Source organism: Tyto alba, unplaced genomic scaffold (assembly GCF_018691265.1).
Source record: "Tyto alba isolate M040663 unplaced genomic scaffold, T.alba_DEE_v4.0 Super-Scaffold_45, whole genome shotgun sequence".
Lineage (NCBI taxonomy): Eukaryota > Metazoa > Chordata > Aves > Strigiformes > Tytonidae > Tyto > Tyto alba.
Genome location: NW_024881321.1, coordinates 41,703,050 through 41,719,673, shown reverse-complemented (window position 1 = coordinate 41,719,673; position 16,624 = coordinate 41,703,050). Strand labels below are relative to the sequence as shown.

Sequence of the window (16,624 nt, the reverse complement as noted above, 5' to 3'; positions counted from 1 at the left end):
CGTTCCCATTGGTAGACAGCTCAGTGGATCCACAATCACAGGACAAATCAGGTTGGAAGGGACCTCAGGAGATTTCCAGTCCAACCTCCTGCTCAAAGCAGGACCAGGTCTGGGGTCAGACCAGGCTGCTCAGGGCTTTGCCCAGTCAGGTCTTGAAAGCCTTCCAAGATGTGGATGGCACAGTGTCTCCAGGCAGCCTGTTCCGCTTCCTGGCTGTCCTCATGGAGAAAAGTTTCTCCTCTCTTCTTTCAATTTATGCCCATTATTTCTCACTCTCCCACGCTGTACCACCAAAAGGAGTCTGGCTCTGGATCTTCATTGACCCATTGTAAGCAACGAGGGGACTGTTAGGTGTCCCCAAAGCCATCTCTTGTCCAGACTGAACCAGCCCAGCTACTCCAGCCCCTCCTCACAAGGCAAGTGCTCTAGCCCCAGCCACACTGGGGGGTTCTCTGCTGAGCTCCCTCCAGTTAATCTATATCTTTTCTGTGCTGACGGGCCCTAAACCAGACACACTACCCTAGATGTGGTCTAAATGCTTAGTCAAGGGGTATAATCCCTTCTCTTGATCAGGCTGTGCATGCAGTCCAGGCACTGTTGGCCATCCTGCTGCCTGCCAGGGCTTCCAGGGCCTTTCCTGCTGCCTCGTCCTGTAGCAGAGCTCAAGGCTCTTCGTTCCCAGGTGCAGGACTTAGCAGTTGTTCCCACTGAATGTCGTAAGGTTCCTGTCAGCCCTTTCCTCCAGCCTCTCTGTGTCTCCCCTGTGAAGACAGCCCAGCCTTTGAGCATGAAGCCAACGTGAATGACATCCACTACTCTCTCCCCATCCACAGATTCTGTCATTTCATCATAGCAGGCAATCAGGTCACGCTTGGTAATTCCATGCTGACTGTCTCTGATCACCTTCTCCTTCATGTGCCCATAGATGTGGTCTGAGAGGTTCTTGCTCAATGATTTCCCGGGGACAAAAGTGAGGCTGACTGTCCTGTTGCTCCCTGGATCACCCTTTTGGCCTTTTTTGAAGGCTAACATTTGCCTTTCCCTGGCCACTAGGGACCTCCCCCCATCTCCACGACCTCTCAGAAGTGAGAGAGATCAACCTACCAAGGACACCACCAACTCTCCCAGCACCCATGGAGGCAGGTGGTCAATCCTTATCAACTTGTACCGGTCAAATTCCCTCAAAATCCTTCAAGTTTCCTGAGTTGATCCTCACCTGCTGCTGGTCCCTCTGCTCCTCCCTGGCCTGACCTCCAACACAAAGGCCTGGGAGACCTTGTTAGTGAAGACTGCAGCAAAGAAGGCATCAGTATCTCAGCCTTACCTGTGTTTGATGTCACTAATTCACCTCATCCACCCACCCCCAATCCTGCAGCAGTTCCACACTTTCCTTGTCCAACCTTTTACTACTGATATAGCAGCAGAAGTTCTTCTTGTTGCCCTTGATATGCCCTGCAAGTGTTGACTTTAAGTGAGCTTTGGTTTTCCTGCCACCATCCCTACACACCCAATAAAGTCAATACACAAAGACAATACCTCCACCAGATGATTTACCATCCCTTGTAACTTTGCTCATGCATAAGCTTTGACAAATGTTTGGCTATGCACAAACTAGTAGTAACTAAGCCTTTAGCTGCCCCTTGCCTCAGTTTCCTTGTTGAAATGCACCCATTAACTCCAATGCTTTGCAAAACCCTTGCTTCTATAAATGGCAGGTGTCGTCATGCAGGGACACAGGGGTCTGAACCACCCCGTGTGCCCCATGACAAGCCCAGGTGCTTCGCCTCCGTTGCTCATACAGAAGACAAGAGGGCTGCCAGCAGACCACTGCAGTCACATCCTCCGTTCATCACATGCAGCGATGTTACCGAACTGACCTACTTTCCCCTCCCGCCCACGGAAGGCTAATCCTGTTTAGCATTGCTGGAAGGGGATGGGCACGCGGAGCAGTGCTCCGAGTTATACAGATGGCAGTCTTTGCTGATTAATGTTAGTTTAATTTGTTTGCCTTTCTGTTTCCAGCCGTGCAAGGGGGGAGCGGAGCAGTTGAACCCGGGGATTCACTTAGCCTGTTCACTGAAGTCTGAATGACTCTAGACATTCAGTAATAATAATAAGAGAGATAATGAGCATGTATGTACCGATCTTCATCAGAGATCCCAAACGCTGCATAAACTTTCCATGTTGCTCACAAGCTAGAGATAAAGGACGCCTCTCGCTTTACCCTGGCCATGCTCCAGCACAGCACTGCTGACGTCAGCCGTCCCACTCCTGACTTAAACTAATGCGAATTATATCACATCCATAGAGGGTTTATAGGTGACTTGCCCCAGAATTCAACCAACACTGGGGTAGAGGGGGGAAGCTGTCAAATAGCAATAGGAGCAATGTTTCTGTTCTACAGAAAAGAATACCTCTTCCCACTAAATGCTGCATTACCTGTCAGCATCCCCCTGCCATCCCCCAGTTCAGAAGAGCAGAGCATTAATTTATGTCAAATTCGATAATTTTCACTGTCCACGTTTGGATTAATTCTTAATGTCTGTTTTGCTTTAAGCCCATTACCATCTAAAGATTCACTGTACATCTATGTATGAAACATGGAGAAGCCCATCAGGTTCATGAATTCTAATACTTTCTCAAAAAGTTTTCTTCTTTTCTTTTTTGGAAACCTCTAAACAACCTCTTCTCTAGTATAAACAAAATGTAGTAATCTACTGAATGCAGGAATACTAAGCTGCACACCATCAGGCAAAAACAGTCGTAACTCTAAAGCTGGACACTTACCATGCTACTGGATTTTTCCTTTACTCGTAAAAACAGTAATTCCCATAACAATCACAGCATTACATGACCCGTGGTAAATGCAGACTGCCATTCTCTCACTGAAAAGTCACAGTTCCTTCTCAAATAACAACGTATATCATCAGGAAAGTGATTTTTTACTGTCTTTTCCTGAGCCTTCTTAAGGCTATTCTGTTTACATTTTGATAAATCAATTTTGATTGCTACAGATGGGATTGCACTGTATTTAGTTACGGACTCCAGCATGTTCTTGTAACAGTTCACATGTTTACATCTGAAAAATTAGGATGGAGGGGCACAGTTCAGTTTGCTGTGTCTATGACTGTTGATTTACTCAAATTTGTGCATTTGTGTTTGTACAAATCCTTCTTCTGTGTGTTTGTGCCATAGATCTCACGGTGGCATATCCAAGTGCTTCATCCACTTGGAACATGGAACACGAAACATGGAACAAGGCGTTTAAAATGATCACTTCTTGCCTTCTAGCCTGTGACCTTTCCTGCCGCTTCCCATTACCTATCTTCCTCTTTGACCCCCAGCAAGGCTTGGAAGGGAAATACTTTACTTGTTAGTGTGGTTTACTTCATTTCAGAGCTCTGCCTTAGCTGAGAAGAAGGGGGTACAGCTGCTAGTGCTGGGTCACAGCAGTGCTCCCGAGTGTGGGCAAGTACGCATCTATCCCACTCAGTGGAGCACCCATGGGACAATGGCCACTGTCTGACCACAGTGCCCTTCAGACCTTGTCCATCATTCCCGGGCAAGAGACCTGGCAGTGCCAGACACATTGTCCCCCTATGCTAGTGGGTGGCCAGAAACCCTTCCCCCTTGGCTCATGCCCAAAGCCTGTACTCCCTTTCACTGCCTTCTTCCTATGTCTTGGATCCTGCTCACTGCGCACAGGATGCCGTGCATGGGTGGATTTGGCCTTTAAATCCTGAACCACCAAGCATACGTGCATGCCTCCTTTATAACACTGAGCTCTTCACTAACAGACTCTTTCCTCCCCTTTGAAGAAGGAACCGGAGAGTAACTCCCTGTTGCGGCAGTGCTCAGCGTCTTGCAGAAGTAATGCTCAGCAGAGATGGGCACTGGAGGTTGCGTGATGTGTCTGGAAGGCATGGGATCACCTCCACCCAGTTGATCTTTTTCTTTCCTCTTCACAAAGATAACAGTTGTTGGGGAGAGTCTGCCCAGAGGCCAGAAGGTAGTTCAAGATGTTTCTTCCCGGTGTCCCAATTTTCCATACAACGCTTGCCCATCCCCTGCCTGTGAGAGGATTGTTCTCCAAGTGCAGTATCATCAGCTTTACTTAGGATGGTGGTATTGTACCAGCATCCTAAGTGTTCTGAGGATGAGGTCCGAGGGAGGGCTCAGATGTCTGTAGCAGGTGGGAAGCAACACCAGGGTATGGCAGGCAGCACCCCTCCCCCCAGGGCTGAGCATGCCCTATACAGGACAAGTGGCTGAATGCCCCAAGCAGGCCTGGGGGGTGGTGGAGGCAGACACCCCACCATGCCAGAGAGGGAAGGGGAGGAAAAGCCCAGTCTTTCCCCCCAGATGCCCAACTTAGGGCCAGAGGAACACAAACACTGTGACTTCTCACCAGGCCCCCCCAGGAACATCCCAGGACCTCTAAAATAAATTTATGTCTCTGATTTAATTCAGCTGAGTTAAACAAAAATGATTAAAAATTCTTGTTAAATGTCAGGTTGATTTGTAGGAACTGAGATTAGCTGGCCATGTGGCAACTTAGTGAGAAATCAGCGGCTTACACTTGAGTGTCAGTCATTTTATAGAATATCCTTATGAGCAGTAGGGCAGGAAGGAGAGAAATCAACCTCACCCGCACAGAAGAGTAGTAGTTTAACTTGCTAAAAACCATGTTTCTAGCGCAGGATAAGGTGACCAGTGCCAGATGAATTTTATAGTGCAAGCTCTGTGTCCACTGGGAATAGACTGTATCAAAATAAACATGTGCAGCCTTTCTTCTGGAGAGTCCCCAGAGTTAGCGGGCACTCTGCCTGAATTATTTCTTTCCTAAGCAACAATTCATTGTATGAATGAATGTGGAGGGGATGTTTGTGCTGTAATTCTCCATCTGATAACTAAGCCAGGGGTACACGGTTAACAGTTTTAAACCGTCTTTTGTTTCCAAAATGCCACTCTTCCCCACTTGTGGGTATGCATCTTTCTGTGTATCTGTCTGAGTACCACCCTGATGGGAGCACTTGAGCTTTCTCCTCCTAATTCCAGGTGGTTCCCATCTTTTTTCATTAATAGCATCTTCACTCCTTGTTGATAATGATGGTATTAATGAAGCTCCAAATGTAACTATCACTGTTAAATACTCCATTGGCAGGAGTTACATCATGTGGTGTTGTTACCCATAGGTTTCCAAATTCTCTTTGTTAGCATGAAAGGATTGTTCAAATTTTGAGAAATCCTTGTGCCACTTGGGTTTTTATGTCCTCTCTTTGCAGCGGAACCGTGGCATGAAGCCATGGTGTTTACTGCCTGCCTCCGCCATTGCAATGAGCCAGAATTGCCTCGTAAACCAGGCACTGATGGGGATGAGAGAGTAGATTTCCAGTTTACTATTTGGGACTCTCCCAGCTGAAGGGCTGGGAGGATAACGTAAAGCAAGCAGGTTGCACGAAGCATATACCTAAGCTCCATGCCATGAGTTTCCACTCCAGGTGTAAGCCAGCATCTGGTGTGGCTCAGGAGAGGGATGGCAGTACTGGTTCACAGCAGTTGTATACTCTGCCGTATCTATTTTATTGAGAACAGTTTTAATTTCATATGGTACATATGTACTGGCAAATGCTGTTAGCAATGCTTACGATGCTCTGGAGATTTTGCCGTGTGAGCAAACAGAAGCAAAATGACAATTAGATATTGTCTAACACTAGCAACAGCACAGCAGGTCCAGAATTTCATGTCAGTCAGTGAGAAACCTTGTTTACTGGAAGCTGGCCATGAACTGCTTTACAGATCTAGCCAAATCCTTGGCAGAACAAACCAGTTAGACCTGTTGCTCTGTTGTAAGGGTAGAGGCTTCCCGGCAGTGTAATTCCTTGATGGTTTATAGGGTACAGCTGTAGGAAGCCCCTTTCCATTAGGTACATTGTGCTGAGCAGCGCTGAGGCTGACTGCCCCATCCACCCTCATCCTTCCTCAGAGACACTCAGAGCTTTTGTTCCCATTCCCTTTTTCTACTGGGAACCTGTTACAACTAGAGGAGGCCTTGGTGCAGCAGAGGAAGACCCTTAGGGATTCAGAGAAAGCAACTTCTGCTGACACTGCCCCATTTTGCTTGTCATACCCTAGATTCAACAAAGGTGCATGCAACAGAGCATTTTGAGCAAAGGTCTAGCAAAGACAGATAGCAAAATCCTAAATGTTAACCCTTGCCATATTACTGATGCCTTCTTTATTCTTGAATAACATAGGTGAACATTTTGGTTGCAATATGTGAGCAAATAACAACAAAACCCACTGAATTTTGTCACTACAACTTAGCCTGAATTATTTGAAAACATGTTTGTTGGGCTAGCAGGCTGATTCTGGGACTGGGCAAATAGCCACCTAAAGTATTTGTAAAACATCAGTAAATAAAATTTAACTGGGTCTATAAATTTTCCTAGTCTAAACTACGGATTGTGATATGACTGACTTGGCTGTTTTGCAAGGCCAAATAAATATCTGAAAAAACATCTAAAAACTACATGGCATTTTTTGTTATTTTGTTCTGTATAATATAACTCAGCAACTTAAATTTGCCTGTTATGACTAAAAAAGCCACTTCCTCAGGCTTCATATTTCCTATTTATGCTCCTCCATCAACAAGCTGGATGCCATGAAGTAGTACTTTTACCCTCCAATCAGTGATCCGTGGCTTTAATTCCTCATAACTCTGATATTTGATAAAAAGTTACAGGGTTGTTTCATGTTCTTAGCTAACTGTTGAGTAATGAGCCAGTGGAATACTGCTGTAAGAGAACTAGTAACAGAAGGAGGGAATTTATCCACTGTTCTTACTATCAGTAAGTTTTCACTCCTGTTTTTTCATAAAATGTTCTTTAAACAAGCAAATTTATGTGTGACTCATGTGGAAAATACCATGGGCTTAAATAATGCCTAGCAATTAACTTCCCTCCTCCACCCCTCCGATTTTATTCATGTCTTACATGTTGAGGACTCATTAAATGGGAAACATTGATTTTTGAAAGCGAGTGTTATCATTGCCTGTCATTACACCGCTGCTTTGAAAATGATGCTTTGACAATATCAAGGGTTTGTAGCAGCATTGTGCTGCAGGGTCAGAAAATATTTGTGTGGGATGCAGCAGCACGCGGCTTTTGTGCCTGACACGGGAGTGAGGTGCCATAAGAGGCTGCAGCAGCACAGGGCTTCCTCCTGGGGCTGAAGTGGTTATGGCTTAAGCATCGCTTTCTTATAAGGCCACGGAGCAAAGGAGGGCGGGCAGTGAGCTGGCAACAAGTGTTTCTGAGGATCTCATCCTTCAGCTAGGGTGCTCTTGTATTTTTCCCTTTGCCATCCCTACACAAATTTACTTAATTCACCCAATTTACCCCCTTTTACTCTGTGACTTTATAAACACATCTTGCATTCAGAGTACTTTATCCTTACAGCTCAAACTGTTGGAGCAACTGGACTATAAATCTGACCACGGGCCACAACATTTTGGTGAAGACTAGCAAAAAGAGTGATGGGGATGGAGCAGTCCCCACGCTTGGTGCTAGCACCACCAGGCAGGCAGTCTGGGCTATGGGAGAGTTTTTTCACAGTGTGTCTCAGGCAGTGGGATTTATGAGGACACTTTGAATTTGGGGTTCAATTCAGGAGATGTACTACTGTCTCTTTTGGCTTCGGGTCAGGGCCCACATAGGATGAGGAAGAGCCTTCCAGTAGAAATCTCCACCTGAGAAGTCAGAGGCATCAGTGATGCTGGCTCTTGCACTGGGGATGATTCTGGGGAGAAACTGGTGGTGCTGAAAATGTCATTTTGACTTGGGCAGACCCCAGGGTTCATCCAGCCTGCAAGTTTGCAGAGAGCAACCTCCACAGGAAAACAATCCCCCAGGAAGTGGTTGTTTTTGTACTGTGCTGGTGCATCACGTTGTGCCTGGGAGCCTTGACCCTTGGCTGGAGCCCTTAAGGCTAGTGTGACACTCAGGAATAACGTTATCCACAATGGATGTTTCCTAAAATCAAGGACTGTGGCATAAAGCACTGCTGACACATTTACCTGACCTGGATATCATCACTCTGTATTAAAATGAAATAGAGCGACTCTCAGGTTAACCTGCAAGTAGAGCTAACAAAATGACAGTTCATAATGATTCTTGCATTTCTTCAACAGAAAAAACTGCTTAGACAATCTAATGGACGAAGATGAGAAAGACAGGGCAAAGAGGTGAGCACTTTTTCTTTTATAACTCTCTGTTTAACTTGTGATGAGATTGATACTGTTTGTTGCTGCAAAAGCTGTTTTATCCATAACCAATTAATCAGAGAGTGAGAGTAAAATACAGCCAAGCATAATTTGAAAAACTACCATCTCACAGGTTCCAATTCTTTGCTATCCTGTAACAAGAAAATAAAATAGTAATGTTTCCTGTGGAAAATGTCAAAAAAGCCAAGGCATTGATCGCTTTCTTCACATTACTGCAGAACATGAGAACTGAAGAACCAACAACATACTCCTGCCACTAGAATACATCATCCGAGCTTACCCAGTGTATAAAAATGTGGGGTTTTTACAAAAGAAAAAGAACTAAGAAAGTGGGAGTTTTCCCTATCACAATGGTCATTTATTCAGCAGTGCCAATCTCACAGTAATGAAAACACTCAGAAGTTACCGTCAGAGCAGAGAAGGACCACAAAAAGTGCTGTGTCAGCCCTAAACTGGCACAAACCTGTATTCACATACACTCTGCATGCCACCATCAGGTCCTGGTTGTCAGAAAAAGGTTGTGAACACTTTGTGGGGAGGGAAAAAATGTTTTTCAAGGCAGAAGACCCGTGGCAATAAAACTCTTAATAATTGTCAGATCTGACTGGCATCTGCAGAAAAGCTGTTTGGAGGCATTTGAGTTGGGTTTGGTTTTTTTGTTTTTTTTTTGTTTTTTTTTTTTTTCTGGATGCATTATCAATACCACAGCCCACAGTTTAATTGCTTTAGAGGGAGCCGTGGGTTGCCCGCGTTTTTCCCCTTGGTTGTCTCTAATGAGAGTGTTTCCAGTCCAGGCACAACTAGTTGATCCAGTTTCATCTCTTTTGATTCCTTCTCCGCTTCTTTCCTCCCCGCAGCTTTTTCTCACCAATATAGGTCAGCGCAGGCTGCAACCGAGCTCAGCCGTTCCCCTCTGCTCCCTCCTCCGTCCGTGTGCATGCTCGGGCTGCAGAAGGCCCCGCCATGGCGGCCAGGAGCAGCGTGCTGACCTGGCTGCCTCCCCTCAGGCCCGCGAGGGGAGCCGCCCTGCGGCCGCTCCGCACGGGGGGCTTCACGCCCAGGAGAGGGTCGACTGCCTGGCCGGCCGTCAGCCAGGCAGGCAGCTGGGGCCAGGGGAGGGCGGTGGGTGCGGGGAAGGGAAGGGAAGGGGTGCCTCCTGCCGCCATGGCGCACGGCAAGGAGGTGGCTCCTCGGAGACCGTGTGGGCCACACTTCCCCAGAGCCCCGCGAGCAGGGGAAGGGAGCCCACCTTGCATCGCCTTACGGCCTGATTACCTTCAGGATATTTGTGTGCTAATTGTTTTTTTTTTTTTAAAAAAATAAGTAAATAACACAGTAAGTGAACGCATATAGGACTAAAATAGAGTAACACGTATTCTCTCTATCAAGCGATTGCAGTCACCATCTGGTATGGTTTTCATGCCGCTTGTTCCTGGAGGGAATTCTTGTCATACCCTGGGGCGGGCCTCTATCAAGGTGGATAAAAATTTATAACTTTGAAAATGAAAAAAGGAAATTTCTTCTCTAAATTGTAATTTAAGTACATTTTGCTTTTCAGAAGTAAATCTAAATTAAAAATTAAGCTTGAGATCATGAGAGGCTTCCTGAAAGTCTAAAGTTACTACCGTATACTAAAACCATTCATATTCATTTCAAAGCTACAGGTTTTCTTCCAGAGCTTTAAAGAGAGTCAAACTTGGGAGAAGCCACTGGCTGAACATTTTGCTGTTGTGTCTTGAAAACTGAGGACTTTCATCTGTCCCATGCTGCAGGGGAAATGCTTTCTTTGTTTTTCTCTATTCCATATAAGGACCAGGTCCCTCAGTGCTGAGAAATGCGAGAGGGAATAAATAGCCCAGAAAATTGTTCTCTTCTTTAATTTTCTACGTTAAAAGTAGACGAGACTGGAAATTTCTGGATCTAACTCTTTGGGGATGGACCCAAGCCAGGAGCCAGGTTTCTCAGGTTAGAGACACGCATGCAAACCATTACTATCTGCTGCAATTTATTAGGCACACACAGGTTGTATTATGCAGGCATGAGAAGAGGACCCATCCTCTCCCCAGGAGAGGCACCTGTGCTCCCACCTCTGTGTAGTGTTTAGTATTTGGCCAAGATGTATAGCTCTTCCTTCAGCACACTGGTTATTCTGATCCCCATTCTGCATCCTCTGACTGCCTAAGGCACTACTTCACTCCAAAGACCTGGGGACTAATATATGGATAGGATGACACCACACTTGGGAGCCTCTCTGGGGTATTCTGATCTTCTGGAGATCAAAATCCATCATTTCATTTTCAATTCTTTGATGCTAGATGAGGCTTACTTTGTCTTACAGATATATTAATTTTAAACAAAAAGCGTGCTTTGTGTACTGTTTTCTCTATCTGCTTTTCTTTTGGCTCGCTTTAATAGTAAAATATTTTAAAATAATTATTTTTCAATTCAATTGAATTCCAATCTGCAGACAAAACCAGCTGGGAGTGAACCATAAGTAAGTGCTCAATAAATAAGGACTATCACCTGCCATTTTCAACTCCAATAAAAAATAAATTTAAGAATCTAAATGAAGGTATGTGGTACGGTTACTTGCTTTGATGCAAGTGTATGCCACAGGACAGAAAAAAAGAAATATGAAATTTAGTGTAAAGCCACATTTCATTGTAAATCAGCAAAATGTAATGGCTACTAGTCAGCAAATATCAGTCTCTCTTTAAGACAATAAGTAGCAAATATTTAAGAGAATGAAAATGGCAATTTAGAACACATTTTAAATGGATTATTTTGATCATTCTGAATTCAAGCTGTCCTGCATTGCCTTTAGCTGTATTCACTAAAAATCCAGATTTTATTCATACTGTGTCTCCTTCTTCCTCATGGATATGCTGTATTTTTTTGGAGTAGCAAGGAGGGATGAATAGTATGGAATTAAGACAGAGATTGTTTTGGCTTATTGTAAATGATATGCCCTAGCAGTGAAGTAAGCAAGGCTAGGGAATAAACTTCCAAGGGAAGTGATGAAAGCTGCATTATTTAAGACATTTACAACTGGACTGAACAAAGCATTTACAACTGTGCAGGGATAGTTTAGATGACCTAATTGTGTTTTTTTTCTCATTTTTTTTCCTTTTTAAGATTTTACTGTGATCATCGATACAGATCTTGGTAGAGTTATTTCCACTAGAGAAGTTTTTATATTTCCTTTGTGAATAAAATATCAAAAGTTAAAAATAGATTCTTTATATTTCTGTCAAGGCATCTTTATTTTTTTTTGGAAAAAGCAACACTTTCCCTATAGACAGTTGGTGTTTTATTTTATTTTCAGGGTGATCAAGACCCTTTCGGCTTAAAATGAAACGAGGATTGAATTATGAGGAAGTAAAATGTTGGTGTTCTTAACGTCCCCTTGAACCATACAGAAATAGGATAAGGCTGGAGCTTTTCACATCTTGTTCTGACAGCCTTTTGCACTGTAATAAGAACAGGCTGAAATCAGTCAGGCAGTATCCACCCAATCTCTTGTGTTCAAAGCTGTAAAAGAATCAAGTGTTGGCTTCTATCCAGTGTATCTCCAAGTGCGTTCAGGGTTGAAAGCAAGACAAACAAAAATTACCCCTCTGTCAGTAGTAACATCCAGAAGATTTTGCAGTGATTTCTCTGCTGAAAATGTTTACTGGCATCCTGGTCCTTTGGGACGGAGGGGGCGGGATGTAGATGCTGGGTTAAATTTTGCTATGATTTTCAGTAGTGTGCATCCAGAGCTGCTTATAAGGTACAGCAGAGTTAGCTGGGACTAAGAAACTCAGAGTGAGAACCGGCCTCTTGGCTTTTCTTTCCTCTCTACACGTAACCAGATTTTTAGATCTTTACGTAATTAACAAGGCAAATCTTGTCTGTTTGAGGACCTTTCAGAAGAACAAACAAACCTTCTGGGTTATATTTATTTCTATTTTCACACAGCTACAAAAAGTCTAGGTGGTACTATCCAAGTAGAATTCATGGGAACAATTCAGAAAACACTTGCTTGTGTATAGGTTGGCATATAATTTTTAAAAAAATAAAGTGCACATGCTGAAAAGATTATCAGTATCCTTAATGACAGTATTATGATGGTGCCAAAACACCCCAAATGTAATCAGGTCCTTTTTTCCTTTGAGCTCTTCAAACACAGCAGCAGAAACAGGCTCCTTCTGAGGAGGTGCAGGCTAAACTGACAAGACTGGCAAAGAAAGCTGGAGAGTCCCTGTTTCACACCTAAAGAATTGGGGCTCTGTGACCTTAAGTGATTTGCCCAGTGACACACATAGATTAGGGGCAAGCAGCAGACCCCTGCGAGCACTTCTGAGCCCCCGGGTCCAGAACACATCCCAGCCTCAGGCCCACGCCTTGCTGGGATGAGGCGTGCTCATGCCCTTCCTCCTTGCCCTTGTCACCTTGGAAAGGAGACTGAACTCGGTGGCATATGAACTAGACAGGAGCTGCAGCAACCTCTATTCAGGTCCCTGATCTTAATGGCTAGAAGACAGATCCCTCTCTGTAAGCCAGCTTGGAGGTAGCCAGAGTGACCAAAGCGGGCAGGTCCCTCCAGGTGGACCCAGCTCCGGTGCAGTGGCTGAGCTGCAGGACCGAGGTCCCTCTCTCCTGTTAAGACTGCACAGATGGGTATGACCCATAGTTTTACAAGTCCCCACTCTTTTCCTTTACGGACAATTTTACTGTTGTCACATTACTGCTATTTCTCCTTGCTCTGAGTGTCTTCTCAAAGGCTCCATGAGCTTTCAAGATCCTGTGCATGCCTAGGAGATGGACAGAGCTCCTTCACCTACAGGCTTAATGATGACCTGATAGGCTCGACTAGAATGTGTAGAGGCAGCACAGAGGGGCAAGCAGAGCCTCCATCTCCCTGCTGGACTCTAAAGAGAGCCCAAAGACAAGAGCAGGAGGTAGGAACAGTCGCCTCCTACTTGGCTCTGCAGCTTTTCTGGAGGCCAGTGTCTAATCTTCACATACTGAGGCACACAGCAAGCTAATTGCCATGTGTGGACACTACAAAGAGGAGGTACATGATGACTTTTCCTCTTGCACTGCTCATGCTTTTTTCTCCCCTGTCTATAGGGCTTCGCGTAACAAGTCTGAGAAGAAGAGGCGCGATCAGTTCAATGTTCTCATCAAAGAGCTCAGCTCCATGCTTCCAGGCAACACCCGCAAAATGGACAAAACTACTGTGCTGGAAAAAGTCATTGGCTTTCTGCAGAAACACAATGGTAAGATTTATTGCAGCTCTTCATGCACTTGCCAGACGGTTACTACAATATCCTGTTTCCTTCAGTGATTATCTGAATGGCTCAAGGGGTCTAAAAGTGCCAACATAAGGGTTTTTTTTTTTCTATCTCATCAAAAAAGATCATTTGCAGGCACTGTGCTGCCCAAATCTATCTCCTTGTCTGGTCTTTAGCTGAGGATGATTCTCAACCTGTTAGACAAGAGGGCGAATGTCAGGAATCGAGGGAAGGCAGACAGCAGTGCCCTGCAGCACATGTGAAGAAGAGGGATGCTTAGAACAAGAGAGATTTGGGGCCAGAGGGAAGATTCCATTCCTTGAAATTTGCAATATTCTGAGCAGAAGAACAAAGCATTTTCTCCAGCTTCTCTGCAGAAAAATTCAGGGAAGCAATCTGTTCAGCCCCCTGCTCCTCAGTGGACTGTGTAGGACTCCATTTTTCACAGTAAGCAAAAAACTCAGACCAGAAAAGGCCCCAGTTTTTTAAGTTGGTTTCAGCATATTACAGTCACAAATAGCTGGTATGCTTCACCTGGTTTGCACAAGCAGAAGCTACTTCACATTTGCACAATGTGCGCTTGGAATAGTAAAGTTCAGCCTTGGAAAGCCAGTTTGTTTTTTAAAATGCACACAGCACTGACAGTTAAATCCCTTAGACATGCACCCTCACGGAGGGCAGAGGAGATTTCTGACCCTGCTGATCTGGTCCCGTTGGTCTAGTTTCCAGTTGACGAGAGGAGAACACATTGCAGGCTCCCTGACACACCGACATCCACCAGCATCAGACAATTGAAATGATTCTCCCTTATAAATCAGGGCACTGGTTTAAAATGGGGCTCTCTTGATCTGCCCCTGTGAGGAAGAGGCTTCAGTGGGTGACCATGGGGAACGTCCCTGGTCCCACAAAGCAGAAAGGGCTCTCGTGAGCTGATGTATTGCATCACCTGGCTCGCCTCTGTTCACCCAGCACCTCCTACCTGCACTCCCTGGAGAGCTCTGGGTGAAATGGAAAAGACCATAAAAACTCTTACATCATGACTCCCAACATAATAGAGTCACAAACATCAAATTTATTGACGAAATAATTATAGTGGTTCTGTTGATAGAGTACAGTTTCTCCTTCATGAATTTTTGCCACAGACAAGATGATTTCATACAGGAGGGCACAACTAGGACATCTCAAAGTTTAATAATTGTATGTACCTATTAAAAAATGACATTAATAACATATATATATATATATTTTAGCTGCCTAAAGCAGAGTAAAGGAGGATGTGAATATGCTCAATTATAAATCAGAGCAAAGAACAATCACACAAGATTTGAATAACTGTAGATAAGTGTAGCTGATAGTCCGAATAATTTACTCCAAAAGGCACTTCATTTCTGGAAGAACAACTAGGAAAAAGAAAGCTAACAGCCACAAATCCTTGCACAGCAATTGGGTCAAACTGTGACTGGCTTTTGTGCACTTGCTAAAAAAAGCAAATGTTATCTATTTTTAAACTAGATTAGTAGTCACACAATATAATACAGAGCATCAGCATTTAAAAATGTTGATCATCATCAGCATACTTTGGATCTGGTTTATTCAATCATATTCATTTAGTAGGCTAAATCAAGATTTTAGTCATAACAGAGAAGGAGGTCAATTTTCAGATTTTTTTCTTTATAAACAGTATCCTTCTTTATAATCCACAGAATCTCCCAAATCTCGAGTAATTCTTCTAACAGTCACTGTTTTGTGTATATCAGCTTTTCCAAGCTATGGATCTGCTGAAAGTATCCTATATTCTGAAACTGTATTACAAAAATCTGATGGGCTGATCTTTTTCCTTAGCTTAGTTTTGAAACCTCCATGTAAGACCATGGGGGCTGTGGAAAGCCACTGTGCTACCAGTCACAGCCCTCAGCAGTGCAGAAAGCAAGTTGAACGAGCTGGTAGGAGCAGACGGTTGCATCTCCACTAATAAAGACTGACAGGAAGCTTTGATTTCTTTCTAGGCGACAATATGCACAAGCACTGGTATAAATTTACTGTCTTTAATATCATTTAGCCATTTGAATTTCTCTGGCCAGTTTGCCTGTGTGCTCTGAATAGGGGGCATTGGGTATTACATGTTCTGGAAGTGTTAATCAATAGGATTAATTAGCAGGCAGCACCAAAAGGAGAAGACAGGCTGTGCTCAGCATCCCCTCACTACTAGAGCTGAATGAGGGAGCACTCTTAGACAAGTGGAGCAAGCAGCAAAAAAAAACAACTCAAGTCTCTCTAAATTATAAGATCTGTCCCCCATAACCCTGTCTGACTCAGGCAGAGCTGACATGAGCGGCTGTTTTATAAGGAAACAGCCCACCACAGTGCATCCAGCTACCCGCAGTATGGACCCCAGTTTCAGTGTGAATCTGGGACTCGTTACCCCAGTGTGCCTGCACCCCTCCATGGAAAGCCCTCAGGGAGTGAGGGCAAAAACCCCTCTGGTGTCTCACACAGCAGGGTCATCCTCACAGGCTGACAGTGCAGGAGACCCTCCTCTCTGAGCCGGATTTGGGATGAGATGCCAGTGCTCCAGTGTAAGGCTGGTGCAAACACTCATGTTTCACTCGCATTTTTGAGAACAGAGCAATAGCTCTACTGTTTGGGGTCATGACCCTTTGGGGCTCCTCTGAAGGAGTTTTCTGGATGCTCCCTATTTGGCATATAAGCTGTAGGCTGAAACCTAGCTCTCTGGCATCCCAATTTTGAAGCTGTAAATTGTAAATATCAATTTGCCATGTGCTAATCCTTGTCTTGATTTTAATTTCATGCAAAGTGGTTTTGTCTTTTGATCAATACCTAAGTAATGTTGATTGAGGCCAATAGCTATGTGAATACAGGCTCCCACTGAAGTCAGTCCAACTTGAGCTGAGTTAAAAAATGAGGAAAACACTTCAGGACTGGGCCCAGTTTAGATAGCCATTACTATCTCTGTATGCAAAACCCATACTTGAAAATTGCAATTTTTTAATATAAAGGTGATTTCTATCTTTTCATACCAATTCATATATAGTCTTGCAAG

General features: G+C 44.3%; 1 protein-coding gene across 8 annotated transcripts in view; it reads left to right on the top strand.

Moving 5' to 3' along the window:
• The window catches only part of NPAS2 (neuronal PAS domain protein 2), a 109,214-nt gene that overhangs the window by 47,140 nt on the left and 45,450 nt on the right, over positions 1 to 16,624 (top strand). For all 8 annotated transcript variants that reach the window (XM_042806151.1, XM_042806150.1, XM_042806153.1 and 5 more), the window contains 2 exons: positions 8,192 to 8,245; positions 13,400 to 13,548. In XM_042806151.1, coding sequence (XP_042662085.1) covers positions 8,192 to 8,245; positions 13,400 to 13,548 — 203 coding nt within the window. The remainder of the gene's footprint in view (positions 1 to 8,191; positions 8,246 to 13,399; positions 13,549 to 16,624) is intronic.